The sequence below is a fragment of the Cololabis saira genome, chromosome 2, assembly GCF_033807715.1.
Source record: "Cololabis saira isolate AMF1-May2022 chromosome 2, fColSai1.1, whole genome shotgun sequence".
Classification (NCBI taxonomy): Eukaryota; Metazoa; Chordata; class Actinopteri; order Beloniformes; family Belonidae; genus Cololabis; species Cololabis saira.
The window spans coordinates 13,734,167-13,757,329 of record NC_084588.1 but is presented as its reverse complement, the minus strand read 5'-3'; the positions used below and the strand labels follow the sequence as shown (position 1 = coordinate 13,757,329).

The 23,163-nt window shown below is 40.9% G+C and overlaps 2 protein-coding genes across 3 annotated transcripts in view; one reads left to right on the top strand and one right to left on the bottom strand.

Moving 5' to 3' along the window:
- adamtsl5 (ADAMTS like 5) overlaps positions 1–5,919 on the top strand; it is a 41,648-nt gene extending 35,729 nt beyond the window's left edge. The window contains exons 11-13 of the mRNA XM_061738461.1: positions 119–247; positions 678–749; positions 839–5,919. Of these exons, the coding sequence (XP_061594445.1) occupies positions 119–247; positions 678–749; positions 839–1,182 (545 nt within the window). The 3' untranslated portion in view covers positions 1,183–5,919. The remainder of the gene's footprint in view (positions 1–118; positions 248–677; positions 750–838) is intronic.
- The window catches only part of serinc4 (serine incorporator 4), a 33,991-nt gene continuing 13,387 nt past the window's right edge, over positions 2,560–23,163 (bottom strand). For both annotated transcript variants that reach the window (XM_061738484.1, XM_061738475.1), the window contains exons 2-11: positions 21,107–21,274; positions 20,432–20,610; positions 16,756–16,835; positions 16,301–16,394; positions 13,802–14,013; positions 13,268–13,363; positions 8,452–8,578; positions 8,214–8,326; positions 7,769–7,922; positions 2,560–7,689 (exon numbers count right to left, since the gene is read on the bottom strand). In XM_061738484.1, coding sequence (XP_061594468.1) covers positions 7,482–7,689; positions 7,769–7,922; positions 8,214–8,326; positions 8,452–8,578; positions 13,268–13,363; positions 13,802–14,013; positions 16,301–16,394; positions 16,756–16,835; positions 20,432–20,610; positions 21,107–21,274 — 1,431 coding nt within the window. In that variant the 3' untranslated portion in view covers positions 2,560–7,481. The remainder of the gene's footprint in view (positions 7,690–7,768; positions 7,923–8,213; positions 8,327–8,451; positions 8,579–13,267; positions 13,364–13,801; positions 14,014–16,300; positions 16,395–16,755; positions 16,836–20,431; positions 20,611–21,106; positions 21,275–23,163) is intronic.

Below are 23,163 nucleotides of genomic sequence, written 5' to 3'. Positions count from 1 at the left end.
AGTAAAACCTGATTTGACTTCTATCCAATCACATAAAAACTATCTCCCCCTTAGTGCCCGTCGACTTACCTTAACATAACGTCACGCTCATGCTGATGTCCATGTGTTTTGTGTTCAGTCACGAGAGGTTCTAAGCCGCCACGCCAGTCTCATCACCACAGCCGCCACCAGCATCCTCACCAGCCCACCTCTCGCCTGGAACGGGAGGAGAACGACAGAAATCTTCTCCCTCAGACACCGCCTGGAAGTACGAGCACCACTTCCTCAAGCCGTCAACAACAAACACATGACCTAGTAAATGTTAAATGGCTAAAACTTTACGGAGAGGCAGGTTTTTGTTTTGTGCAATTCCTTTGAAAACCTGTTGGCTTTTTTTGATCATTCATCTATCATAACAAAGAAACAGCTGCTTGATCCACACGTATGACAAGGGACAAAACAAACTGTTCAGCCAAATTCATAAAGCCAGGTCCCATAGCGACCTGTTCCCCTCGAACAGTAACTTTTTGTCTATCTATGATAAAAGTTTGGGCAGCAGTTCAGCAGTGTGTGGCACAGCTAGTTGACGTTAGCCTTCGCAATAAAAAATATAGCAAACATATATGTTAACACACCAGTGTAGCTACTCCCATATACTTTTGTGTCATATCAAAATTTCTCTTATGTTTGTGCCACAGAGAATTGTGGAAAATGTTTGCGGATAAGAGGTCGAAGGGAACGCCAGAGACAATATTGTAAAAAGGACTTTGGTAAGAACTCTGGTTTGCTGTTATTTGCTGGACGTAATACTAACTTGTGAAATTATGCTAATTACTACTTCTCCTGTATTTTTCGTCAGTGTTTCGGGGTAAAGTGCTTGGAAAGGTGTACTTGGGTGAGGAGACCCGCTATGATATTCAGATCATCCACACCTACCGGAACCGCTTTCGCCTGGAGCACCGCGAGTTCCTCTGGATCCCTAACATGTGTGACTGCCCGGACATGGATGTGGGGAGGCAGTATATCCTCATGGTGCGTCGCCACATCAACCACGAGCACACACTAAACCGCATCCTGCTGGACGAGGACAGCTACGTGGTGCCATACAGACCAAGAGAGGACGAACTGCTGCAGATGCTCGACCACCTCTGCAGCAACACAGGACCCGTACAGCCCGCAGAGCTGAGGCGGAGAGGAGTGTAGCTTGGGAGTGTGAGTTTGCGTCAGAGGATGAGGCTCGTACCAAGACTTAATTCACCAGCCATGTTTTGTTTGTGGACATTAAAACTGGCAGCTCGAATAATTCTAGAGAGTGGCATAGGCTACTTGTGGAAAGAGTTGCCAGTAGTTTGAGTCTTTTTAAAGTTCGCCACGTTAAGCAACCAAAAGAACTCCATGTTTATTTAAAAGCCAAACCAGCTTACTGTACCACAGAGAGCACTTTAGGTGGATGCTGATGACCACCTTAAACAAATACCAAAGAGAAGAACACTGACTGAAATCACCTTTTTGTTATTGCTTTATTTTCCCTGCAGAAAACAGTTATTATTATTTCTAATACAGTGTTTTTGTGTGTGTCTGTATCTGTGTATATGTGTGTATGTATCATATGTATGTGTGTGTGTGTGTTTGTCTGTGTGTGTGTGTGCATGTGTAAACTTAAAAGAAAAATCCACTTTCACAACCACTGCACTGAATTCTGATGAAAACAATCCAGATTCACCTCATGTTAAAACTCGTTCACACATATAATATCCCTTGTACAGCAGCTATATTTGCATGGTTTACACATGTTTCTGTCAGTGTCTCTCCTACTGCTACTCAGTTTGTAAATGAGTCTTCAGCCAACCTACTACTTCATTTCAAACCTGCATTGGTCCATGTAACGTCCAGCGGAGACTTGTGAAGACCTACATTCCAACTTCTGACTTGACTCCAATGAGGAAATCAGAAGAAATTGCAGTTTATTGATAACCCACTGGAGGCTGGCCCCAAAGGGGAATCGATTTCCATTAACCCCCATTGTAAATTTAACTTTGCAACAGAAATAGAAATATTTACAGCCTGGTACAAAATATTGTTTTAGTTTCCATTGTTAAATTTCACATCCATGACAAATGTATACAGGGGTATGATTTTTTTATTTGTATGACATCAACCCAAGACTCCCGAGGTCTGGAACATGGAAGAACAGGGTCTTTCTAAGTTAGTGTTCTTATGTGTCTTGTGTTGTGAAACATCATCATCTGCAGTTGAAGTTCTTACCCAATTCTAACGAACGCATGTGACAAGTAGTACCTGGATGTGTTCTCCCATTTTATCGAGGATGCATCCATTGTGTGTAGCAGTGACCCATTGGTTTCTGAAAACTGGTTTGAAGCCCATTTTCCTTCGTATGGAGCGCAGCCATGTTGCTCAGCAAGCCAGTCGGCTTTGCTCCCAGCTCCCTCAGCTGAAACCCACCGAAAAATCTGCAGAGCTGCCATCAGACATTTAAAGCGGTTTTTGCTGTTCAATATGTTGACTCGGCTGCAAAATCAAAAATGACTGTTGCGCTGGGTTAATATAAACGTGTGTTTGCTTCGAGGTTATGGATGAGGAAGTGATCACGGCCAGCAATTGGTTGAGTTGATTGTCAATCAATCATATTAGAAATAAATGTAATACTTTGTATAAACTCTCCTGACGTGGTACAAAGAATCCCCCCCTCAGAGTTGTCATGGGTGTTCAATCAAACCTGTAAATATGTTTATTTTTGATCTAAAGTTGGACATTTTATCATGGAGGTCAGTGGAGATTGACTTACTTTTGCAGCCTTTAGCGGTCAGTCGAGGAACTGCAATGAATCTTGGTTCCACATGAGCGTAAATGTGGAAGTAAGATGGTAGGGATTGGTGCAGACTTGAGATGGCAAAGTATCCCAGAATGCATTTCGCACCAACAAATGAAAGTAATAGAAGAGGGCAGAGGAGCAAATATGTAAATATAAAGTTATAACTTTTTTTTGTTTGACAGAATGCAGTTTCAGGATGTTTTTATCAAAAAATATATCTATTATAACTTCATATTTGTGGTAACGTTATAAAGATTGAGTTGATTTTCTTTTCACTTTTATTGAACTCTATTTATAACGCAGCTGACATACAAAAGCGTAAAATCCATTAAAACACATTGTATTAGGCAATGGTTATAAAACCTTATGGGAGAGCGATATATGGTCCATTTTCAGTTTGTTTTTTTTTGCTAATGTTTAGGGCGTTTATTTATACATCGAATTAAACTAGATGTTTTTTAATATGTGTCAGCCTGTTAGCTGAGCTGGGATGTCATCATGTACGCTGCTCCAACTGCAGAAAGACTGGCATGAGTTCTCCGTCCTCCCAAGTCCTCCCAAGTCCTCCCAAGTCCTCCCAACACAAGTCTGGACTTGTGTTCTTGTTTACTTTTTTTTTCTTCCTATCACCGAAAGCTGGTCACAAATATTGTGTAACTGCTTTTTACGGTATCATACAACATCGCAGCACATGCATTACAGTACTATTACTGCATAATGCTGCTGCAGACTTTGGTCTTGGTAATTACTTTAGGCATTTTTTCACCTACAAAAAGGCATTTAACAGGAAAAAAAAATTATATTATGACAGATGAATTATAACTTCTTTAAAAAAGACATTGCAATTTTATAGACACCAACAAAACCATCAACTCCATAACTCCTTTTAACTTTGTTTCCATACTACTTTGTGGAAAATAAACTAAATTCTAAGCCTACAGTGATTTATCTTTACTTTAATGCAACCTGAAGGATGCAGTAAAGTAAGTATATAACTTTTGGATAATAAATTTGTTGAAAAACAAAATGGTAAAAATTGACATCCAATGGATAAATTGGTGGATTTTTCTTTCTACCCATATCTAATATCATGTTTCTCCACAGTGTATTTATGTTATAAAGTATATAAGTATATAAGTTTAAATCATAACACATTGCTTGTGCATCTCTTGAAATTACTTGTATAGTCCGCTGGTCACGTTTGGTGTTTCATTTTTTTGTAGCATGTTTAATCAGGTTGGCTCTTCAGTATGAGATATATACAGTATTTTTATCCTGCAGCACTGATTAGCCGCAAGTATAAGTATTGTGAGAAAGCTTACTGTCTGTTAAACAGCCAGTTAAAATCAGTGCCTTATTTTATGCATTTTGATAGTAACGTTTTTGCTCTCAAACCTCATTTAAATATATCAAAGTTGGTATTTTGGTTCGTCTGAATAAAAGCAAGTCAACAGATACAATTTAATTTAGAAATGAACCGATGTAGATCTGCGATTTAGAAAGCAGACATGAAAACAGCAACATTTGTAAGAAAACATTTCATTTACAAAAGAAGCTTCACATCTACAACAAAGAAAGCGCTACATTTCACTGAAGACGATTCTAACGTACAAAAATATTATAAAGTGTAGCCAAATTTCTGTTCGTTAACTGTCAATCTGAAAATGTCATCTCAGAAAAATTGGCTCAGTTTTCCTTAAGAAGAGGGCCGACCGTCAGCTTCACATGAACAACAGGATAGAAGGAGAGAACTTTAGATTCACAGCTCACCTCGCCATCTTCAACACGACTACTTTATCTGAAGGCATGGGACGGAAAGCTTCCATCCCGGGAAATCTCTAAGTACTTTTTTGTTTTTTAAGCACTTCAGTCATTGAAGTTTATAAATTACAACTGCAAAAGGAAATGCAAGCAAGGACAGATCTGATCTGGACTTAATGAATATACAGCAGAAGTGAATGATGTAATGTAAAGCAACATAAAATGAGCGTGCAGTTTTTATGCTCTTATTGTAACCATATATATCACTTCTTTTGTGTTGGCTTTCCACGGCATCACACATTTCTGTTTAGCTGCCTCTCAGTCGTATCTGGTAAACCTTATGTGAGCGTTTAAAGATCAACCTTTGAGATCTTGGACACTTCAGGGTTTGATTAAGTACATGAGCTCATCTTTCTTTAGTTTAAGGCCGGATTTGCGAAACTTAAGCTCATTCAATATACTAAAGTGGGATTTTGTGATTTAATTAAAGACAAATGAATTAAATTTGTACTGTCTAACCATTTTTTGGTTTGTAACTGATTTCACTGAATGAAATAAAGCTCACATAAGTATTCTTTGTAACACTTTTGCATTCATTTCAACTCCATCAATTACATCTGTGCATTTGAGGCCTAGCTGGGAAGATTACCACTACTCTCTGTGCTTTGCACTAATAAAAAAAAGGAAATATATTATTAAAAAAAATATTATTTTCATCAAGTTTCATCAAGTTGTGACAGTCTTGACCTGAAATGATCTAATTTGAGGAGAAGTTCAGATTTGCAGGTCGTGTGACATCACAGACCCGGATTGGAGCAGGATAACTCCACCCGGTTCACGTCATGCTGCATTAGCTGTAACCTTGAAGTAGGTAACAAACATTTGTAACACTTTTTAAAAGAGGTGCACACCCCAGGGGTGGGGCTTGAAAGGAGGAGAGATGCTGACTCCACCCCCTTAAACCTGCTGATGTGAGCAGAGCTGAAAAGGGGTGTTTCTTCAATATTCCTGTGGTACTTTTATATTTCATTTAAAAAAGTGAAATACTTGTCTCAACCTTTTTAAAAAAGAGGGTTAAAGATGTCAAAGGTCTTTGAAATATACCAGAGTAAAAGTCAGTGATGATCTTGTTTGGGTCATTCTTGTCTACCTGACGTAAAAGCAAACATGTGTGGCTTTACAAGGACTAATGGAGTGAAATTGTTAGATCATTATAATATAACTGTGTGTTGTTGCATTGATCGCCAAAAAAGCCATTGTGGGGAAAAAAAAGAAAAAGAAAAGCCTTCAGTTGCATTCTATCTATTGGCCTGCAGCCAGGGCCGCACTTCCATTTTAAAAATACAGTGGTTTGTTGGCTTAAAAATAAAAAAATGTGTCTGCTTTTATTTTTGGTTTGTTTGTTTTGTTTTTATTAACTGCAAAATGATCAGCCTACATACAAATATATGCCATATTGTAACTTTTTGTTGCTGCAGTAACCCAGAAGAGACAATCAAAACAGTGGCTGTGGAGAGGGTCGCTAATGTTTTCAGTCTCTACGACAGTTTGAGTGGATATGAGGGGGTATTTGTTTAGTTGTAATTTGTTATTTTAAGCAGTAGATGTCACTGCAGATCACACACATTAGTTTAACATATGTGTCTCTTATTCTGTAGCTCAGGCTGCAGGATGTAGCAACATCTAGTAGTAAAAAAACAAATAACTTTAATTTCGCCTTCCCTGTAGAAATATGAAAAATTACAGTAGCCAACAAAAACATGGAAAATGTCCCCGGCCATCTCTAGAACCAGACTTGTTTGTCCCTTCTGGGTTGCTGTAGTGGCAGGGGGGCCGCAATGTGGCAGAAGTGATAGATGAAGGTCACCTGAAGCATCTTTGTTTCTGGCTATGTGAAAAAGAAAAAAGAAATCCCCCAAAAGTAATATTTCCAAGCTATCATCAGGCACTTCTGATAACTAATGTATTACTTCCTCCCCTCCATTCAATGAGACCCTTTGAACTGTTTGCATCCTGCCTAAAATTTTGAAAACCTCCAGTTTAGACCATCTGCATCATATAATCTGTTGTGACACGTAGCATCATTTGTTTGGAGAAAGAAAATATTTTCATCAAGAAAGAATGCTCTTCAGTTTGTTTTGTTACAAAGAAAAATCAATATTTAGACTTTTTTCCCTTTTTTTGATCGTTCCACAGATTGTTAGCCCTTTGTTACTTTCTTACCCCTTCCATGTATCAATAAGAAGCATTTTCTGTTTCATAGGCAGCTTGTGCATCGTCGTCTGGCTTGTAGCTTGTGAAAGATCCCTTCATGCTCAGAAGAGTCAGATTTGTCCAAGTTCAAGAAGACTAAAACGGCTCCTTGTTACAGAGCAGACTATGTATTTATCATAAAAAATAACGTTTGGGGTGTGCACCTCTTCAGTAACATTACAGCAAATAAATGAAATGTCTCCACTCTTACATTACTGAAGGTCTAAATGCTACAAGAGAGTGACCCTTCCCCCCTTATCTAAAATTAAATTGTAAAAAAATAATGATAATAATAATCTAAAATGTATCCATCCTTATACCCTTTAACTGGTGTTCCCACTGATACGGAGCGAGGATTCACCCCTTCTGATCCCTTTGGCAATTCATTCTGTAAAGTTGTCCCTAAACCACTGTCATGTCCTTGTTGGTGGTTTTATTTCAGGATGTCGAGTGACATCAGGGCCAGTCCTTCTCATCAACCCAACGCAGAGCGCTGAGCTCTATGAGTCTTTCTTCTCACGCTACTGTGAGTCTTTGACTCCTGACCCCAGTAAGCCCCACAGGTAAAACATTTCCTCCGGCAGGACACCGTGAGGAGCTCGGGGTCACCGGACCACTTGTTGCTCTCCGCTTTCTTGGCCGCTCAGAGACACCTTCAGACGCTGACGCTGACGTGGCGGGAGGACGCCGCGCGCCGTTTGATACGAGAGCGTCGAGGTCTGGACTCGTGCTGGCAGCTGCACAGAGGACCCAGCAGCAGCCAGAGGTAGAGGAGCACGCAGGCCCAGCACGACGACATCTTCACCCAGAAGGTGGACCAGCTCCCGTGGGTGAAGGTGGTCTCCAGTACTGCAGACTCGTAGCTGGAAGACGACACCATGTGATTACAAAATCCAGTGCAGGAAGGGTGACTAAAAAAAGGAGGAAAGTAGTTTTTCTTACCTGAACCAGTTAGTGAGGGTCATCATGACGTACAGCGATGCCAAGAAGAAGACGAAATGGAAGAAGAAGTAGCTGTACGCCACTCTCTGGGTCTCATTGTGTATAACCTTCTGGCAGCCTTTGGTGTCGTCATCAATCACAAACTCCTCGTCAGCTGAAAAATAAGATAGAATATCTTTTACTAAACATGGACAAAAAAAGATTGCTCACCTATTTCAATTAAGATTTGAGGCATAAACATCAGACAGGTTTAACAAGATTTAATCGATGCAGACTTGGCCTTTTCACCGTCGTCAGGTGAACTTTTTTTTCTTTTTTTTTTCAAAGAAATCCCTTAATCTCCTTATTATTTACTCAAAACTAGTGAACATTCAGTCACTTAAAAACATAACCACAACCTGCCGTCAGAGTGTAAAATAACCATGTTAAGTGTGTAACCACAAACCTGCTTCCTCCTCGGGGCAGCAGAAACAGCAGGTTGCTTTCTGGAACTCGTAGCGATAAACTTTGATCATCCAAAACGGACCAAATACCTCTGCCAGGTAGGAAGCTTCGTTGCTGCAGGGAAACGAGATCTGAACACACTTCTCTCCACAGAAGATGCTTGGTGGTAATGCGTTTTTCTGGTATTGCAATGTATCAATTTACCGTATATTCTTGTGAAGCATAGGGTTTCTACTCACCAGGCGAAGAGGACACAGCAGTACATGATGGCGGCTCCGATGATGGCGACAGCGTTGCCTTCATTCTGGATGCCATCTTGTCCCACGGCGGGGTAGCAGACCGTCATGTTCATGCCCTGATACACCACTGACACACAGAATAACAAAACTGTGATAAGTTATACTGCAGTATCATAAAAGCTTTGGTTTCAAGTTTGTCTCTGATTTATGTTGAATAGGTGATACGAGAGCGGCTTGTAAACACACTGTCATCATGACTGTTTGGAAGAACACATTTATTTCTTGGAAAAGGGATGCGATGCGATGCGATGCGATACGATGTGATACAATGCAATATAATGCAATGCGGTGACAGATAAAACAAAAAATCTGTGATGAGTAAATATTCATCAACAAAAGCAAATCTTTCTGCCTTCAGACATGTGTCACACAGATTTTCAAGCATGACTAAAGAGAAAAGACTGAATTACCGAACGGAACCACTCAGTGGAAACGGGGCTTTATTGGGCTGTTTATGAAGTTACTGAAGTTAGTAAAACTGCAGTAACTGCAAAAGTTCTACGGGCATTTCCTTATTTTTTTGCATGGTCATTATGGGGCACGCATTATGCCTTTTTATTATAAAATGTAAGGGTCTTATGCTTTATCTAGACACCACTGTCATTCCAAAGAACCCTCGTTGTCCTCACTTCATCAATCACAACAAGTCACCAAACCTTAACCCATCTAAGCTAAGCTTGAGCTTCAACCAACCCACTGAAGGTCCAGTCTTCATCTGGGCCTCGTTTCCAGGACATGAAGCTTTAATAGGTTCTCACACAGGGAGACGTACATGTTCACACTCAGCTCAAGAGTCATAGGGAAAGAGAGAACGCCTTCTGCTCCAGAAGCTCCAGACTCATTCATCCATTGAGAAACCTGAGGATTACTGTGTGTTTTTGTAGCAGTGAGTGCATAGATCAGTGTAAGCTTTCCAGTGACAGACTCGGTAGCAAACAAAGACCACGAGAAGGCAGTAATGAAGGAGGTACACACACACACACACACACACACACACACACACACACACACACACACACACACACACACACACACACACACACACACACACACACACACACACACACACACACACACACACACACACACACACACACACACACGTGCGTAGAAACATAGTTTTGCTAATCTTCATAGATGGTACCATGAAAGGTGAAGAAGACCTGCATCACAGCAGCTCAGAGAGAAAAACTGATCATCAGGAACAGAACATAGAAACCAGCGAGTTTTAGAGCTGTGTGTGTGTGTGTGTGTGTGTGTGTGTGTGTGTGTGTGTGTGTGTGTGTGTGTGTGTGTGTGTGTGTGTGTGTGTGTGTGTGTGTGTGTGTGTGTGTGTGTGTGTGTCTTTGTGTGCAGTCATTGTCTGTGGTGTAAAGGTGTTTTTATACCAGGATCAGAGTGCATATTTTCTCAACAAGCTGCTACAAGATCCTGCACTGCTGCAGGACTCACGCAACTACTGTACACACTCATAGTACACACACACTCTCCCACATACAAACACCTACTTACCACTCAAATAATGAGTGGCTTAACAATCCAAAATAAATCAACTGAATGGTTAAAACATTGATCCGGTGACAGTTTCATCCATTGTTTAAATATTTAGAGAAACTGGAAAAAACCTAACAGCTACATCCAGCCTCTTCTGTTAGCATGTCAATTATTACATTTCATCACAATTTAATTAGAAGGACACGACTTTAGTTTAAAAGGTTTCTTCTGAATAAACCACAAGACTTCAAGAACAATGGTCTTTGGACAAACCAGACCAAAAGGGAAATGTCTGTCCAAAAAAATCAAACACAGGACATGAGCACAAACACCTCATATCAACTGTCAAGCACGGCGGTGGGGGGATGGTGGTCGGGCGTGTTTGAGTTGCCACAGGACGTCTGTATTCCAGCGGTAAATGTGAGGATATCTGCCGGAGAGCTAAAGCCCAGGTGAAATGAAGTCTTAAAACAATAATCCAAACCCTCCAGCAAACATACAACAGAAGTGCTAAAAAAAAGAGATAAGTCTGAAAGTGTTGCAATGGCAGTCACTCAAAATGATACCAGAAGTCTAACAGAAGTTTTACAATCATGGGGATACGTAGTTTTTTACACACTGCTTCTTCATTTGGTTTTTGTAAAATAAATGATGACGTGATATAATATATCATGTACTGCTGTCCATATAAGTTTACACTTACTAAATTATAAGAACAGTTTTTATCTTTTTTAGTAGTGATTTGTTAACCCGTAGAGAGGTGCACCCTGGGTAAATTGCTGTGGGAATAATAGACCATTCCTTATATGGGCATCCTGAGCGTACAGTAGGTCACAAAATTGTTTAATCTTTTTATGTTTTATCCGGTTAGGATTATGATTACACTGCGATTAAATAGCAAATTTCTTTGAAACTACAGTAGCAATAACTGCACAAATTCACTACATTGCCTAGGTTGTGGTGAAAAAAAGGATTTAGGACTCTACATAGCACTTTCTTATTTATTGCCTCTATACGTTTTACCATAACAACAGAACAAAAGCTGCTCAAACACTGAACTGTAACGGTTAAACCATATCATTTTTCATTCACACGACTGCATATTCAAGCAATATGAGGGTCAGGTTTGTGACCTGGGTCTACGTGTTCCCTTAATAAGAAAACAAAAAACTAATCTGCGGTGAGTGAAGCTGCAACATCACCAGAGAATCACACTCATACAACCTTTGTTTTGTTTAAAACAAAAAAATCCTGCAAGGTAAAATCAGATTCCAACCACATTTAAACCCAGCAAACATGGACTTTTAAATCAAATTAATTTTGGCGAGGGGTGGGTTGGTGTTTTGATTTGAACCCTGTGATGTGATTTGACGTGCAGGCTGCAGCTAGAAAACCACTGGCTGACACTTCCTCCTAGAAAGAAGGGAGCGTCGCAACAGATTGAAATACAAAATCTGTCTGAACAGATGTCTCCACAAATATTTAGCAACAAATACAAGCTGCACCTTCAACAGATACATTTAAAGATGTATTTGTTTTGCTTTCTTTCTCTTTTTTACCTGCGAAAGTGTTAAAACCACCTGGCAGCCCTCTCTTTACCCTCTCTTCACCCGGAGGTCTCAATGTTGTTTTGAAATCTCTTGATGGCTGGAACCGTTTGGGAACACTTGTAATGATGCTGCCAGGCTGTTTTCCTGTGCTATTATGTTGTCAATGGATCCAGGAGGAATGTGAAACAAATATCTTTCATTCAGCTCTCACCACAGGCCACCAGCATGTCGGAGCACATCTCGCCGCAGATTATCTCTGCGTGCTTGTTTGGAAATGCATGTGCATGCGTGTACGTCTCTATTTGGACGTGTGATTTGGATGTAAAGCCTGGATAAGACCGGGGCCTCTGACAAGCTTCTGCACTAATGTCTCAGTCATGTGGGGGCTCTTTCTCTTACCTGACGCCAACAGGTGAGTCATTAGAGAAGAGGTAAGGGCAAAGGATGGAGGATGTGTGAGCGAGAGTGTTTGCATGTGTGTGTATGTGTAAAAGAGGTGTTGTATTAAATCCTACACAGATTTTGATATTGTAAGTTTTGTTTTGTGAAAAATAGCCATAGATGCATTTATCTCAGACGTCACAAATTCTGCGACAATAAACAAAACTTTGACGATGTTTCAGTTGGAAATGGAAGTAAACCAGTGTTGGGGGCTGATCCAGACATGATTCAATGATCGCAAATCAGAACGACAACACTGATCAAAAACTGCAGTTCAAATTCAAACCTTTACATTTGTGCAGTTGAGACTAGATGTTTCCTGTTCAAATGAACGGCTGCTCTTTTACAACTAGGTTTGAAATATTATATTATTCTTTATTTATTCAAAGATATTGTTTCTTTTCTTGTACAGATTGACAAACTGCATAAATCGATCTTCTAACTAAAAAGTTTTTGCCTAAAGACGAGCGGTTGTTTGTGTCGAGTCCCTTTCACGTTTCTCTTGGGATCAATAAAACCAATCAGCGTTGAAAGTGTCTCTGCACTACACTACACTCCTGTTCGCCTCCAGAGAATGTTCCGTGACACTTCCAACCTCTGTTATAAATGTAAGACACACAAAGGTACATTTATCCATTTGTTTTGGTCATGTGAGCACATCCAGATTTTCTGGAAGGGGGTTCACTCTGTAATCCAGGAGGTCACTGGTAAACAGCTCTTACTGACTCCTTCTTTCTTTTTACTTAACCATGTTGCTCCAGACAATTTTTTGATAATTCTTTTGTTCCTGGCTAAAAAATGTATCTTGCTGCGGTGGTCCACTCCCCAGGTCCCTACAGTCGACATGTGGATATCACAGATTTCTGCTCTTATTCCTCTCGAGAAGTTGACTCATGACCTTAATCACAAATCAGACAAGTTTTGGAGGATCTGGGAATCATTGCACTCCTTCTTACAGAAGCCTTAACTCAGCTTCTGCCCCTGAAGGATGAGGACTACCTATTCTTTCTTTCATTTATTCCATGTATGTGCTCTTCGTTTACCTGTCTCTTAATGTACCTATTTATTTACTTATTCATTTTATGCATACGTACTGTGCAGCGCTTACTGTTGGTTTGGGGTGGGGTTTTTTTATTTTTTTTATTTTTGTTTTGTTGTGTCTCGTTTTGTTCTATTCTAATGTTTGTACCCATAAAATTGAAAAACCAATAAAAAGAGAAGGAAAAAAAAAAGAAAGTGTCTCTGCTTCTGCTCTACATCTGTAAGCGTACCTTTCTCCGGCGGCCGGCTGGACAGTGCAGAGAAGGTGAGATACATGACGTAACAGCTGATGATGGAGGCCTGAAGGAGTCCCGACCGAGGCTGCTCTGCAGAGACAGAGAAACTCCACATCAGAAAAGTAGATGAAACACTTGCAGTCGTTCTGGGGAAGTCATAGGAACGACAGGTCCATCTGCACCAGAAACAGTAGAGTAGTACTTCTTAAAGAGTGGTACTTATTCTACTTCACTGGAGAGTACTGTATCTGGTTTCTGTCACATAAACAAACTGATGCCCTACATTCAATAGAGCTGTACTTCTTGTTCTCATCTTTATGTTTTTATTTTATTTTTGGATGTTTAATCTATATCTATCTATCTATCTATCAATCCCTCAGCCTGTAGTTGGACAGATGTACGACTGTTAACTGTGACCGTCTGCAGCAGCAGCAGCTTTGACAGGCGGATGTTTCCTCACCTGGAAGCAGACAGGGTGATATTTCACCACTGAGATGACAGACACGAGAGCGCGTTTCGTCAACTCACTCTGCTTGACGCACGGCGTGACGGCGATGAAGGACATGAGGCCGCAGAGTCCCAGGTTGACCCACAGCAGGACCTTGTTGAAGTGGCAGGCGATGGGGTGTGTGTAGTACTTGTACATGAAGGTGAAGGCCATGGTGGCGATGGTGTAGAAGAAGAGCGTGGCGCACATCACCGCCAGGTACCAGCGTTTGTTTTCTGCAGCTCCAGTCAACCTGAGAGGACGCAATGATGGTGCAATGATGGCGTCAGGGTCACATGTTCCTGATACTAGCATTTTTACTGCGCGCATACTACATCATCGGAGTTACACTTAAGGGTTTTAGAAATGCTACACCAACAATGTAAATTAGATGACAGGATCTCATAATGTGTAATTTTTTAGGGAGGAACATGGCCGACCCTGGACACAGATCTCAGTGTCTTCATTCGTCTGTGATCACAAAGGTTCTTGTAAATATCAGTTGGCCTCTTCAAATGTTCTTTGCTGAGGCAACCAGAATTTCCAAAAAAAGAAAAAGAAGCACACATGAGAGATAAGATAAAGGTACCGGCCAACTTAAGAGGTTGCACAAGTCGAGTGTTCAGAAGCTTTTGACTTTTCAAGAACCATAATTCTCCCGTCTGCAGCCTGCAGCCAACAACTTTTCACGGTGGATTTGAAGTGTGCATGAGAAGAAGCTACAAACAGATCAGCTACCGCTTGTGTTTTTGTGCCGAGGGAATTACATCAAACTCATTCCTGCGGTTTTGAGTAAGATGCATAATTGAAACATTACCACCCATCAATGTTTATGAATGAACAGTAATGGTCCATTTTTCCTCCCACTTATCTTCCTTACTGAAGGATTTTTTTTTTAATTCTTCTCCTTTGGATCAAGACTAGACCAAAACATTGCAGTCATACTGACTGGGAACTAGTGTATACACTCTTTTTTTAGTTCACTGACTGTATTTGACTATTGTATTTTTTCTGCCGTGCAAGACAATAATGCAAACACTCACGGATTATTGCTTGTTTATTTTTGTTATTTCTTTTTTGTTACTTTCTAGCTAAGTGCAGACAGACGCAACAAAAGAGTTAAACAAAACATATTATTATTAATGTAAAGTGAGTTCTGATTCCTTCACACAAAAACCATCTGACCTGCAGTCGTGTTCCTCTTCACGTTTAAAAATTAAACACTTATTGAAATCATTTCTGATTTGCTTGTCTTTGACAGTAAGGTCAATTAATTGACATTTTCAAGATTTAGATGAACAGTTTTCTTATTGAGAAAAAGATGAAGCGAAGCAGCAAATCAAGATTTTAACTGTCAAATCAGTTCAATCATGAATGAAAACAATAATTAGCTGCTGTCCAATCTAATTGTACAAGTCGTTCTGCTGTCTCAGTGTTTCCTGCCAAGGGAAATTATCTTTTTTTTTACAGCGATCGTAATCAAATCTGCAATCACTAGTACATTGTTTACTAAAGCCTGAAGGGTAAATGAAGCAGAGAGATTGAGTGTTTGCAGAATTCAGTAGACCCAGCATGCTTCCGTATGTTTGCACATCTGCCTGTCTGAACAGATGTTGCTGAACAATGATTTAGGGAGCGGGAGCAGATGAATCCATCATCATCTCTACTGATGAAGTCTCCTCTACAGCCCTCTACAGCTCTACAGCTACCCAGGCTGCAGTCTAAACGTGTATTTATAACGTATCCTGCAGCTGCAACACATTAAAGATTTGACTGCATTTGGCTTAAGCTCTAATCTTTTTAAGATTGTACTTTTATGTCTTCTATTGACGAAGAGCAAGTACAGAGATGAAGACACATGAAAGTAGAACCAAAACAATCCAAAACAATGCTTAGAGGACATTTATTCTTTCATGAGCTAAACAATCTGTGTTCATTCAGTTTTGCAAAAGTAAGAATGAACAATAAGTCATTGGGTTTTTTTCTTCCTCTTTTTTAACTTGCAGTTAAAGTTCCCAGTGTGTGGTCAAAGGATTGAGCTATAAATGTTATTTATTGACTGAAGCGTGATTTTCTTTTTTCTCCTCCTAAAACTTTGGGATGAAGTGTGATTTACAGACCTTGTGCATCAACTTGATAAGGGTAAAACTATGCGATCACCCAATAACTGGAGGCGCGTCATTCCTAAACCATGTGCTGATCCAGCAGCCTCCAGTCTTGTGGTTTCACTCATTCAGCCAGATGTTGACTCTGGATGAAGGTTTGTGCTCCCATTCAGCCACAAGAACATGAGTAAGGTCTGACAATTACAGTGAGTTAAAGCTTTTGCCAACCAGTCATGTTTTTTCCAAATAAACCATCATTCATGGCTTTTGATAAGAGGGCTAGTGTGGTGTTGAAGTTAGAGATCTCACCACGCAGAGTCTCAACACAAATGACTCAAGGCTTTTTTAGGAACATATTTCACCTATAAGTAGTGTGTCTTACACAATTCTAAAGTTCAGATATCAGATATTTTTGTTATGTGGTCCCCGACTCACCAGTTTTTGTTCCAGGTGTGTGCAAAAGCTGTGATGAGGGTGAGCTGGATGAGGATGAAGGCAAATCCTCCCACCACACCAACATAATGCCAAGCTGGGAGAGGAAAAGAGAAAGAACCCAGTGATTTATTGCAGGGAATTCATAACTGGAGGGATAGACAGAGAAGAAGAGACAGACGAAAGCAAAGCGAGGCTCGTAAATCAGCTCTGATATCAGGCCACGTTTGTCGATCATAAACAAAATAAAGCTGTGCCGCAGAGGTTTAAGTTTCAGTGATTGAATCCCTCCATCGGGTCAGCATGAGGAGAGTTTAAGGAGCATGCCGCTGCTGCCCTCTAGAAGCATTTAGGAAGAAGTGCATTTGCACCATCAGCAGCAGTATCAGCGGCATGGTTGACATGAGTGGGGCTTTGTTTAAAGGTGTGACTCTGTGGACGGACAGGAATTGGCTCACCATGCAAGAAGGACTCTGTCGGGATGAAGAAGGCAGCCGTGCACATCCCGAGCAGCGTGATGAACTTCAGAAACCAGAAGCTGCAGGAAAGACACAGAAGAGCCACAGCTGATGTAAAACATTACACTTACGTCATTTAAATAACATCAAAGGTCCTTGAATACAAATTTCAGCTCAGTGTGTTTTATAGAACATTCTTCTGTTGGACCATCGAATCCCAGGAGAAAACTGCAAAACTACGAACACAAGAACCAACTTCAGCTCATCATTCACTGCAACACATCTGGTATAACCTAACCTGCAGCGTCTGCAAATCATATCGTTCAATTTCAGGAAGAGTAACTTTCTTTGCACTGGAAAAATACAAAAAGTATCAAAAATATCTTTAATGTTTTATGTTATATTTTCTTCAAGACTTTTTGATGGATGATCAGAGCTGCTCATACAGTGGGGAGAACAAGTATTTGATACACTGCCGATTTTGCAGGTTTTCCCACTTGAAAAGCTTGTAGAAGTCTGTAATTTTTATCATAGGTACTCTTCAACTGTGAGTGACGGAATCTAAAAAAAAAATCCAGAAAATCACATTGTATGATTTTTAAGTAATTAATTTGCATTTTATTGCATGACATAAGTATTTGATACATCAGAAAAACAGAACTTAATATTACAATATTACAATAACAGACTTCTACATGCTTTGCAAGTGGAAAAACCTGCAAAATCGGCAGTGTATCAAATACTTGTTCTCCCCACTGTACGTGCTTAATTCATAAAACAGCATGAGTTCTTTTTATGTAAAAATATTAGTTTCAATTTAATATGGCATAATATTTTATTTACGTTCGGAGAGTCTCGTTCATGGTCTCACACAGAAGTGGCTAAAAGCCATTTTTCGTTTTTAGGCTATCAAACAACAGTATTTCTTGAACTATGTTGTAAAAGCAACTTAAAGATAGGGTAAGCAATCTCTAGATGATGTCATGTCTTTAGATATTTGAAGAAAACATCACCAAACCACAGAGGGGTAGCTCTTCTCGCGTCTTCCCCCCTGTGGTTCTTGAGAAAACAAGCCTCATCATGAAATGCTTCAAACTATGTCTCTACAACATTATAACCGCTGGATTCAGGAGGAGTCAGACGCAGGACCCCACCCTCTTTTCTGTCTCTTGTGAAAGCGGTGCTTCAGTTTTGTGATTCCCACCTCAGAGGTGGAGCTAATGTAAAGGTCTGATGTAAAGGTGGGTGGAGACAACGATAAGAAAGCTAAATAATTCAACTCTAGTCTGGTCTTTGATGCGGCAGTACCCTGCAATCAGAAATGTCCCCTGAAAGATGTTACTTCAAAGCAAAAACAGAAAATCCCACAAAAGGACAGGACCATCTTGTCTGCTGCAGCATCTGTCTGGTCTTTACGAGGGTGTCACAGGGCACTGGGTTGCCCACTGACCCTCCACGTCCAGACCACTAAGAGCTGCAACCTTTGCCAAAGACCCAGTAAGACTCTTATTCCAGGGAGGAGCAGCGCTCCAGTTCCAAATCCTAATCCGAGCAACGTCACAGCACTAATCGACCACACTGCAATGGAAAGTGCCACGACAAAGAGCTTTGAACAGACTCAGAGGCTCGGTCAGGTGGGCTGAGGAGGAAAACACTTTCCCCTTAAAGACTGTTGTGGAGTATGAGATTATAAAAAGATGGGATTAAGTCTGGTCTTGTTATTCTGGTTCAGTGGGCTTGGCCCTCAAATCACACCTTATCAATCAACCGTTCAGCCTTACTTAAAGGACCCTATTAATAGCTCGCACGGATTTTCTATACTTGATTGACTCCCCCTTAATTCTTCTTCAGGAGTGACATCTCCGAGACAAAAAGGAAAGAAACCGAAGTTCAGACATAAGATAGTGGACGCTCTTCTGCAGGGAGAAGTTAGCACTGTCCTTCTCAAGCTTTTCATGTCCATCAAAAACAAACCTGTCGTCAAGATATGTAGGATTTACGGGCCGCTCGGTGGGGCAGTGGGTTAAGCAACCGGCTCATATACTAATGGTGCTTTTACACTAGTACCTACTCAGCGCGACTCTACTTGCCACGCCCCGTTTTTGCGCTTCTTCACTAGGGGTGGAGGCGGGTCGTGGCGGGTCGAGTAGATACTTTTTCTGTATCTATTCTGCCGAGGTTCTAAGCGGCTTAGTCGGCCCTGTAGCTGAAATCATCACACTACAGGCCACCGATTGGTCGGGGGGCGGAAATCAACAAAAGAGCGACTCGCGGCTTCTTCATTTTATTCGACAGGCAACGGCAGCGCAAAAGTCTGTTTCATGATCCCACTCTGAGGTGCAGATGTTCATAAACCTGGTGGCTGAGGAGAGAATTCAAAAGGGATCTAGATGGTCGATAAGGAACGACCAGATCTACCAGGAGCTCTGTCACTTCATAGCTGCTCACGGCTCCCAGCTGACTTTTCAGCAGCGCCGAGACAAACAAACAAAAAAAAAAGCGTCGCCACTTGAAGCTTCTCTCACTGTTGTTGTCTTCTCCGTTTAGGCAAGGCAAGGCAAGGCAAAATGTATTTATATAGCACAATTCAACACAAGGTAATTCAAAGTGCTTTACATTGCACGTTTAGATCACACAACCAAATACGTCACAGCAGCTTCCCTCCAATCCCACCTACTTGTGATCTGGGTTAGGCGAGTGGAGGCGAGACGAGGCGTGGCAAGTCAAGTCGCGCTGAGTAGGTACTAGTATAAAAGCGCCATAAGACTACAGTCCTCCTGCAGTGATCGCAGGTTCGAATCCCGGCCTGCGCACCTTTGCTGCATGTCATCCCCATTCTCCCTCTACCCCCTTCCTGTCTGCAACCTGAATAAAGGGCCACTAGAGCCACAAAAAATCTTTAAAAAAAAAAAAGATATGTAGGAGAGGAAAACCATTCATCCCTGAATGCAAAGATGTGCAAAGATTTGTGCAAAGATGACCATTGCTCAAATGTCCAAGAATTGTCCAAGAAGAACTTTGTTGATCACACTGTTCCACATCAAGGCTACTGTGTGAGCTCACTCATTTACTCTCAGGTGTCCAGGTTCACCTGTGAGATGGCTCTCCGCGTTTCAGGTGATCACAGGTAAAACTGGGACACAAAAGTTTGTTTGTCGGCCCGATGAGACCAAATTTAAGCTTCCTGGGCACATGGAAGCTGCTTTTGTGTGGCGAAGGAGAGGAAAGGCCTTCAACCCATAAAGTACAGTTAAATGGTAAATGGCTCACACTTATATAGCGCTTTCCAGCTGTACTCCTACAGCCCCAAAGCGCTTTACACTGCAAACGTTCACCCACACATGCACACATTCACACACCGGTTGTCGGCGGAGCTGCCACACATACAACGGTGACAACCAGGAGCAACCGGGGGATTCAGTGTCTTGCCCAAGGACACTTTGGTGGACACAGGAGGAACTAGGGTTCGAACCACTGACCTTCAGGTTCATGGGCGAACACTCTACCAACTGAGCCACCTTCCCCACAGTTCCCACAATTCCCACGGTAAAAACACGGTGGTGGGAGCATCATGCAGTGCATGCTCAGAACATGTGTTGCTGGTTGAACTTAGGGTCACCGATTAGTCCTCCAACAAGACGATGACCCAAAGCAATGAGCTCGTGATGGGACTGACCCGTTGTGAATGAGCGCCCTGAAGTCCTGGCTGGACTTCACGTCGATGAGGAAGATCGCCATCATCAAGTAGAAGCAGGAAGTGCCGAAGCACACCCTGTAGACGGCTGAGTAGCCCACCAGCATCTCGCAGTGGCCCCCGCCATGCGCCTGGTCGCACACCACGTTGAAGAAAGGCACCTGAAACACACACGGCATATTTATCAAGACACTAAGATATTGATTATCAAACATTTTGACCAAGTTTAATTCCTGCTTGTGCCCATCAAACTACTGTATTTAACTCTTACCTGGGGCCTGTTCATGTTCAACATCCTCAACTGTCTAATACAAGCTCAGGATTCGTTTAAATATTCTTAACTAAGTTACATAATCCATATCCAACTCAGTAATTTTCTGTTACCAATGATTTAAGTTTTTAAACATTTATTTCAATGATTCTTTTGATTTAGGGTTTTGGTTCATAATCCAGTTTTCTTCGCCTTCTGTCAAGGTAATTATCAGCGTTTCTTCCGTTAATGGTAATATGATCATTTGGAAGCTATTAGAGGTGAGTGTCCACTTTTATGTTTCATTGTTTTCAGTTAAAACCCCAAACCACAGCTCCTCCTGCATCGGCGTGAGTTTGAGTTTACATGGAGGCTGGCGTTGATCGATCTGAACAGACGGCACTCACATTTTCCCTGACGAGCTCGGACACGGTGCGAGACAGCATGAGGCAGGAGACGGCGCAGCTCATGATGTGGAAGAGGGTGTACATGATCCGGGTGCTGGTGGACGACTTGACCGGAGGACAGAAGGCACAGCAGAGCGAGCAGGGAGCTGGGCCACAGCAGCAGCAGATCTGAGGACCGGAGGAGAGGAGGAGAGGAGAAGAGGAGATGAGTAAAGGATAAAATAAGAGGAGGATGAGAGAAGAAGAGGAAAGAAAGAGAGGAAGACAGGAGAGGAGGACAGAAGAGGAGAAGATGACGAGAGGAGCAGAGGCAAAGAGGAGTAGATGAGGAGAGGGGAAGAAGGAGAGAGTAGAAAAGGAGAAGAAGAGGAGATGAGGAGAGGGGAAGAAGAGGAGAGGAGAACGATAAAATATTATTTCAATGTGCATGAACTGAATACAAAATGTTTAAGATACATAAATAAATTCTAATTTATTATTTTATTTTTGGTAAACACACTCACACACGATGAGTAATTATCTTTGAGAGCTGACGTGTCCCAATTTATTAAGTAAGAGCAGAGGTGGGTAGTAACGAGTTACATTTACTCCGTTACATTTACTTGAGTAAGTTTTGGGAAATGTTGTACTTTTAGGAGTAGTTTTGAATCACTATACTTTTTACTTTTACTTGAGTAGATTTGTAAAGAAGAAACTGTTCCTCTTACTCCGCTACATTAGGCTACGTTGAGCTGTTACTTTTCTTTTATCCCTTTTATCCACGTACGCGTCAATCTCATGACATCACTGGGTGATTCTTTGGGAAAAATGTTTGTTTTTGCATGTTTTGTCACATTTACACAGACTCAAACACACACAGAGTTTCTATGAGTTCATGGGCTTGTTCTTGTTCTGCCTGGTTAAAAAAGAAAAGTACAAAGGCTTGAAATTTTGTGCTACTTGTGCTTAATTATTTTTTTTTATTCTGTTATTATTTTATTATTTATTAAAGTACCGTACTTGAATTTACTTTAAGATTAATTTAATTACATTTAATTTAGCTATTTTTTATTTTTTATTTATTTTATTGATTTAATTTGCCTGAAGATGATTATTTTGTACTTTTGTCTGTTTGAATGGTTGTGTTAAAAAAATAAATCAGAAGTTACTCAACAGTTACTCAGTACTTGAGTAGTTTTTTCACCAAGTACTTTTTTACTTTTACTCAAGTAATTATTTGGATGAATACTTTTTACTTCTACTTGAGTCATATTATTCTGAAGTAACAGTACTTTTACAATTTTTGGCTGCTCTACCCACCTCTGAGTAAGAGTAACTGCTAATAACTAAATAAACAAAATTACATCACTAAATACAGTTTAAAAACTGAAGGTGCTTCTAAGGCATGTGATAAACAATCAATCAGTCAAGTAATAACCTTCACGTTATCAAACGGCTCTAAGAACCTAACCCTGTAACGCCGCCAAATTTAATGCCTCAGATATAAATCTGTGATTTTTAGTGGCATTCAGCAGCTGCCATAAATGTTGAGCTCAAACAGAGCACTTTAACCTTGGGATGGAAAGAGAATCTAAGACTGAGAACAGCTTTCACAACTTATATTAAAGCATTAGACACTCAATTATGGTGTTTATGGTTCCAGATTAATCTAACGAGAGAACATCTGGCTGGTTCTGATTGGGATAAATCGTGGCTGGGAACAACTGGACGTAAGCCATCCCAGCTGATCCTGAACCAAAGCTGCCCGCATGTCTGTCTGACGACCACTGTCTGGAAGTGTTTCTGGGTTATCAGGGTCACATGATCAGTCACTCAACTTGTTCCAGCGATTAAACACTGCTGTATTTCTCTGTCACGTACAACATCTGAGACTAGTGGATGCGCTGCAAGGTTTGGGATCCTGATAACTGATCATTTTCAGATCCGAACCGGAATAATAACAAAGATTATCCAAGATCCTCAGTTCAAAAGGACAATTGAGCAAAAATAAAAGTTTAATCATCTACAGAAGCTCAAAAATGATTGATTCTGTGAAATGGGGATAAAGGGACATCAGA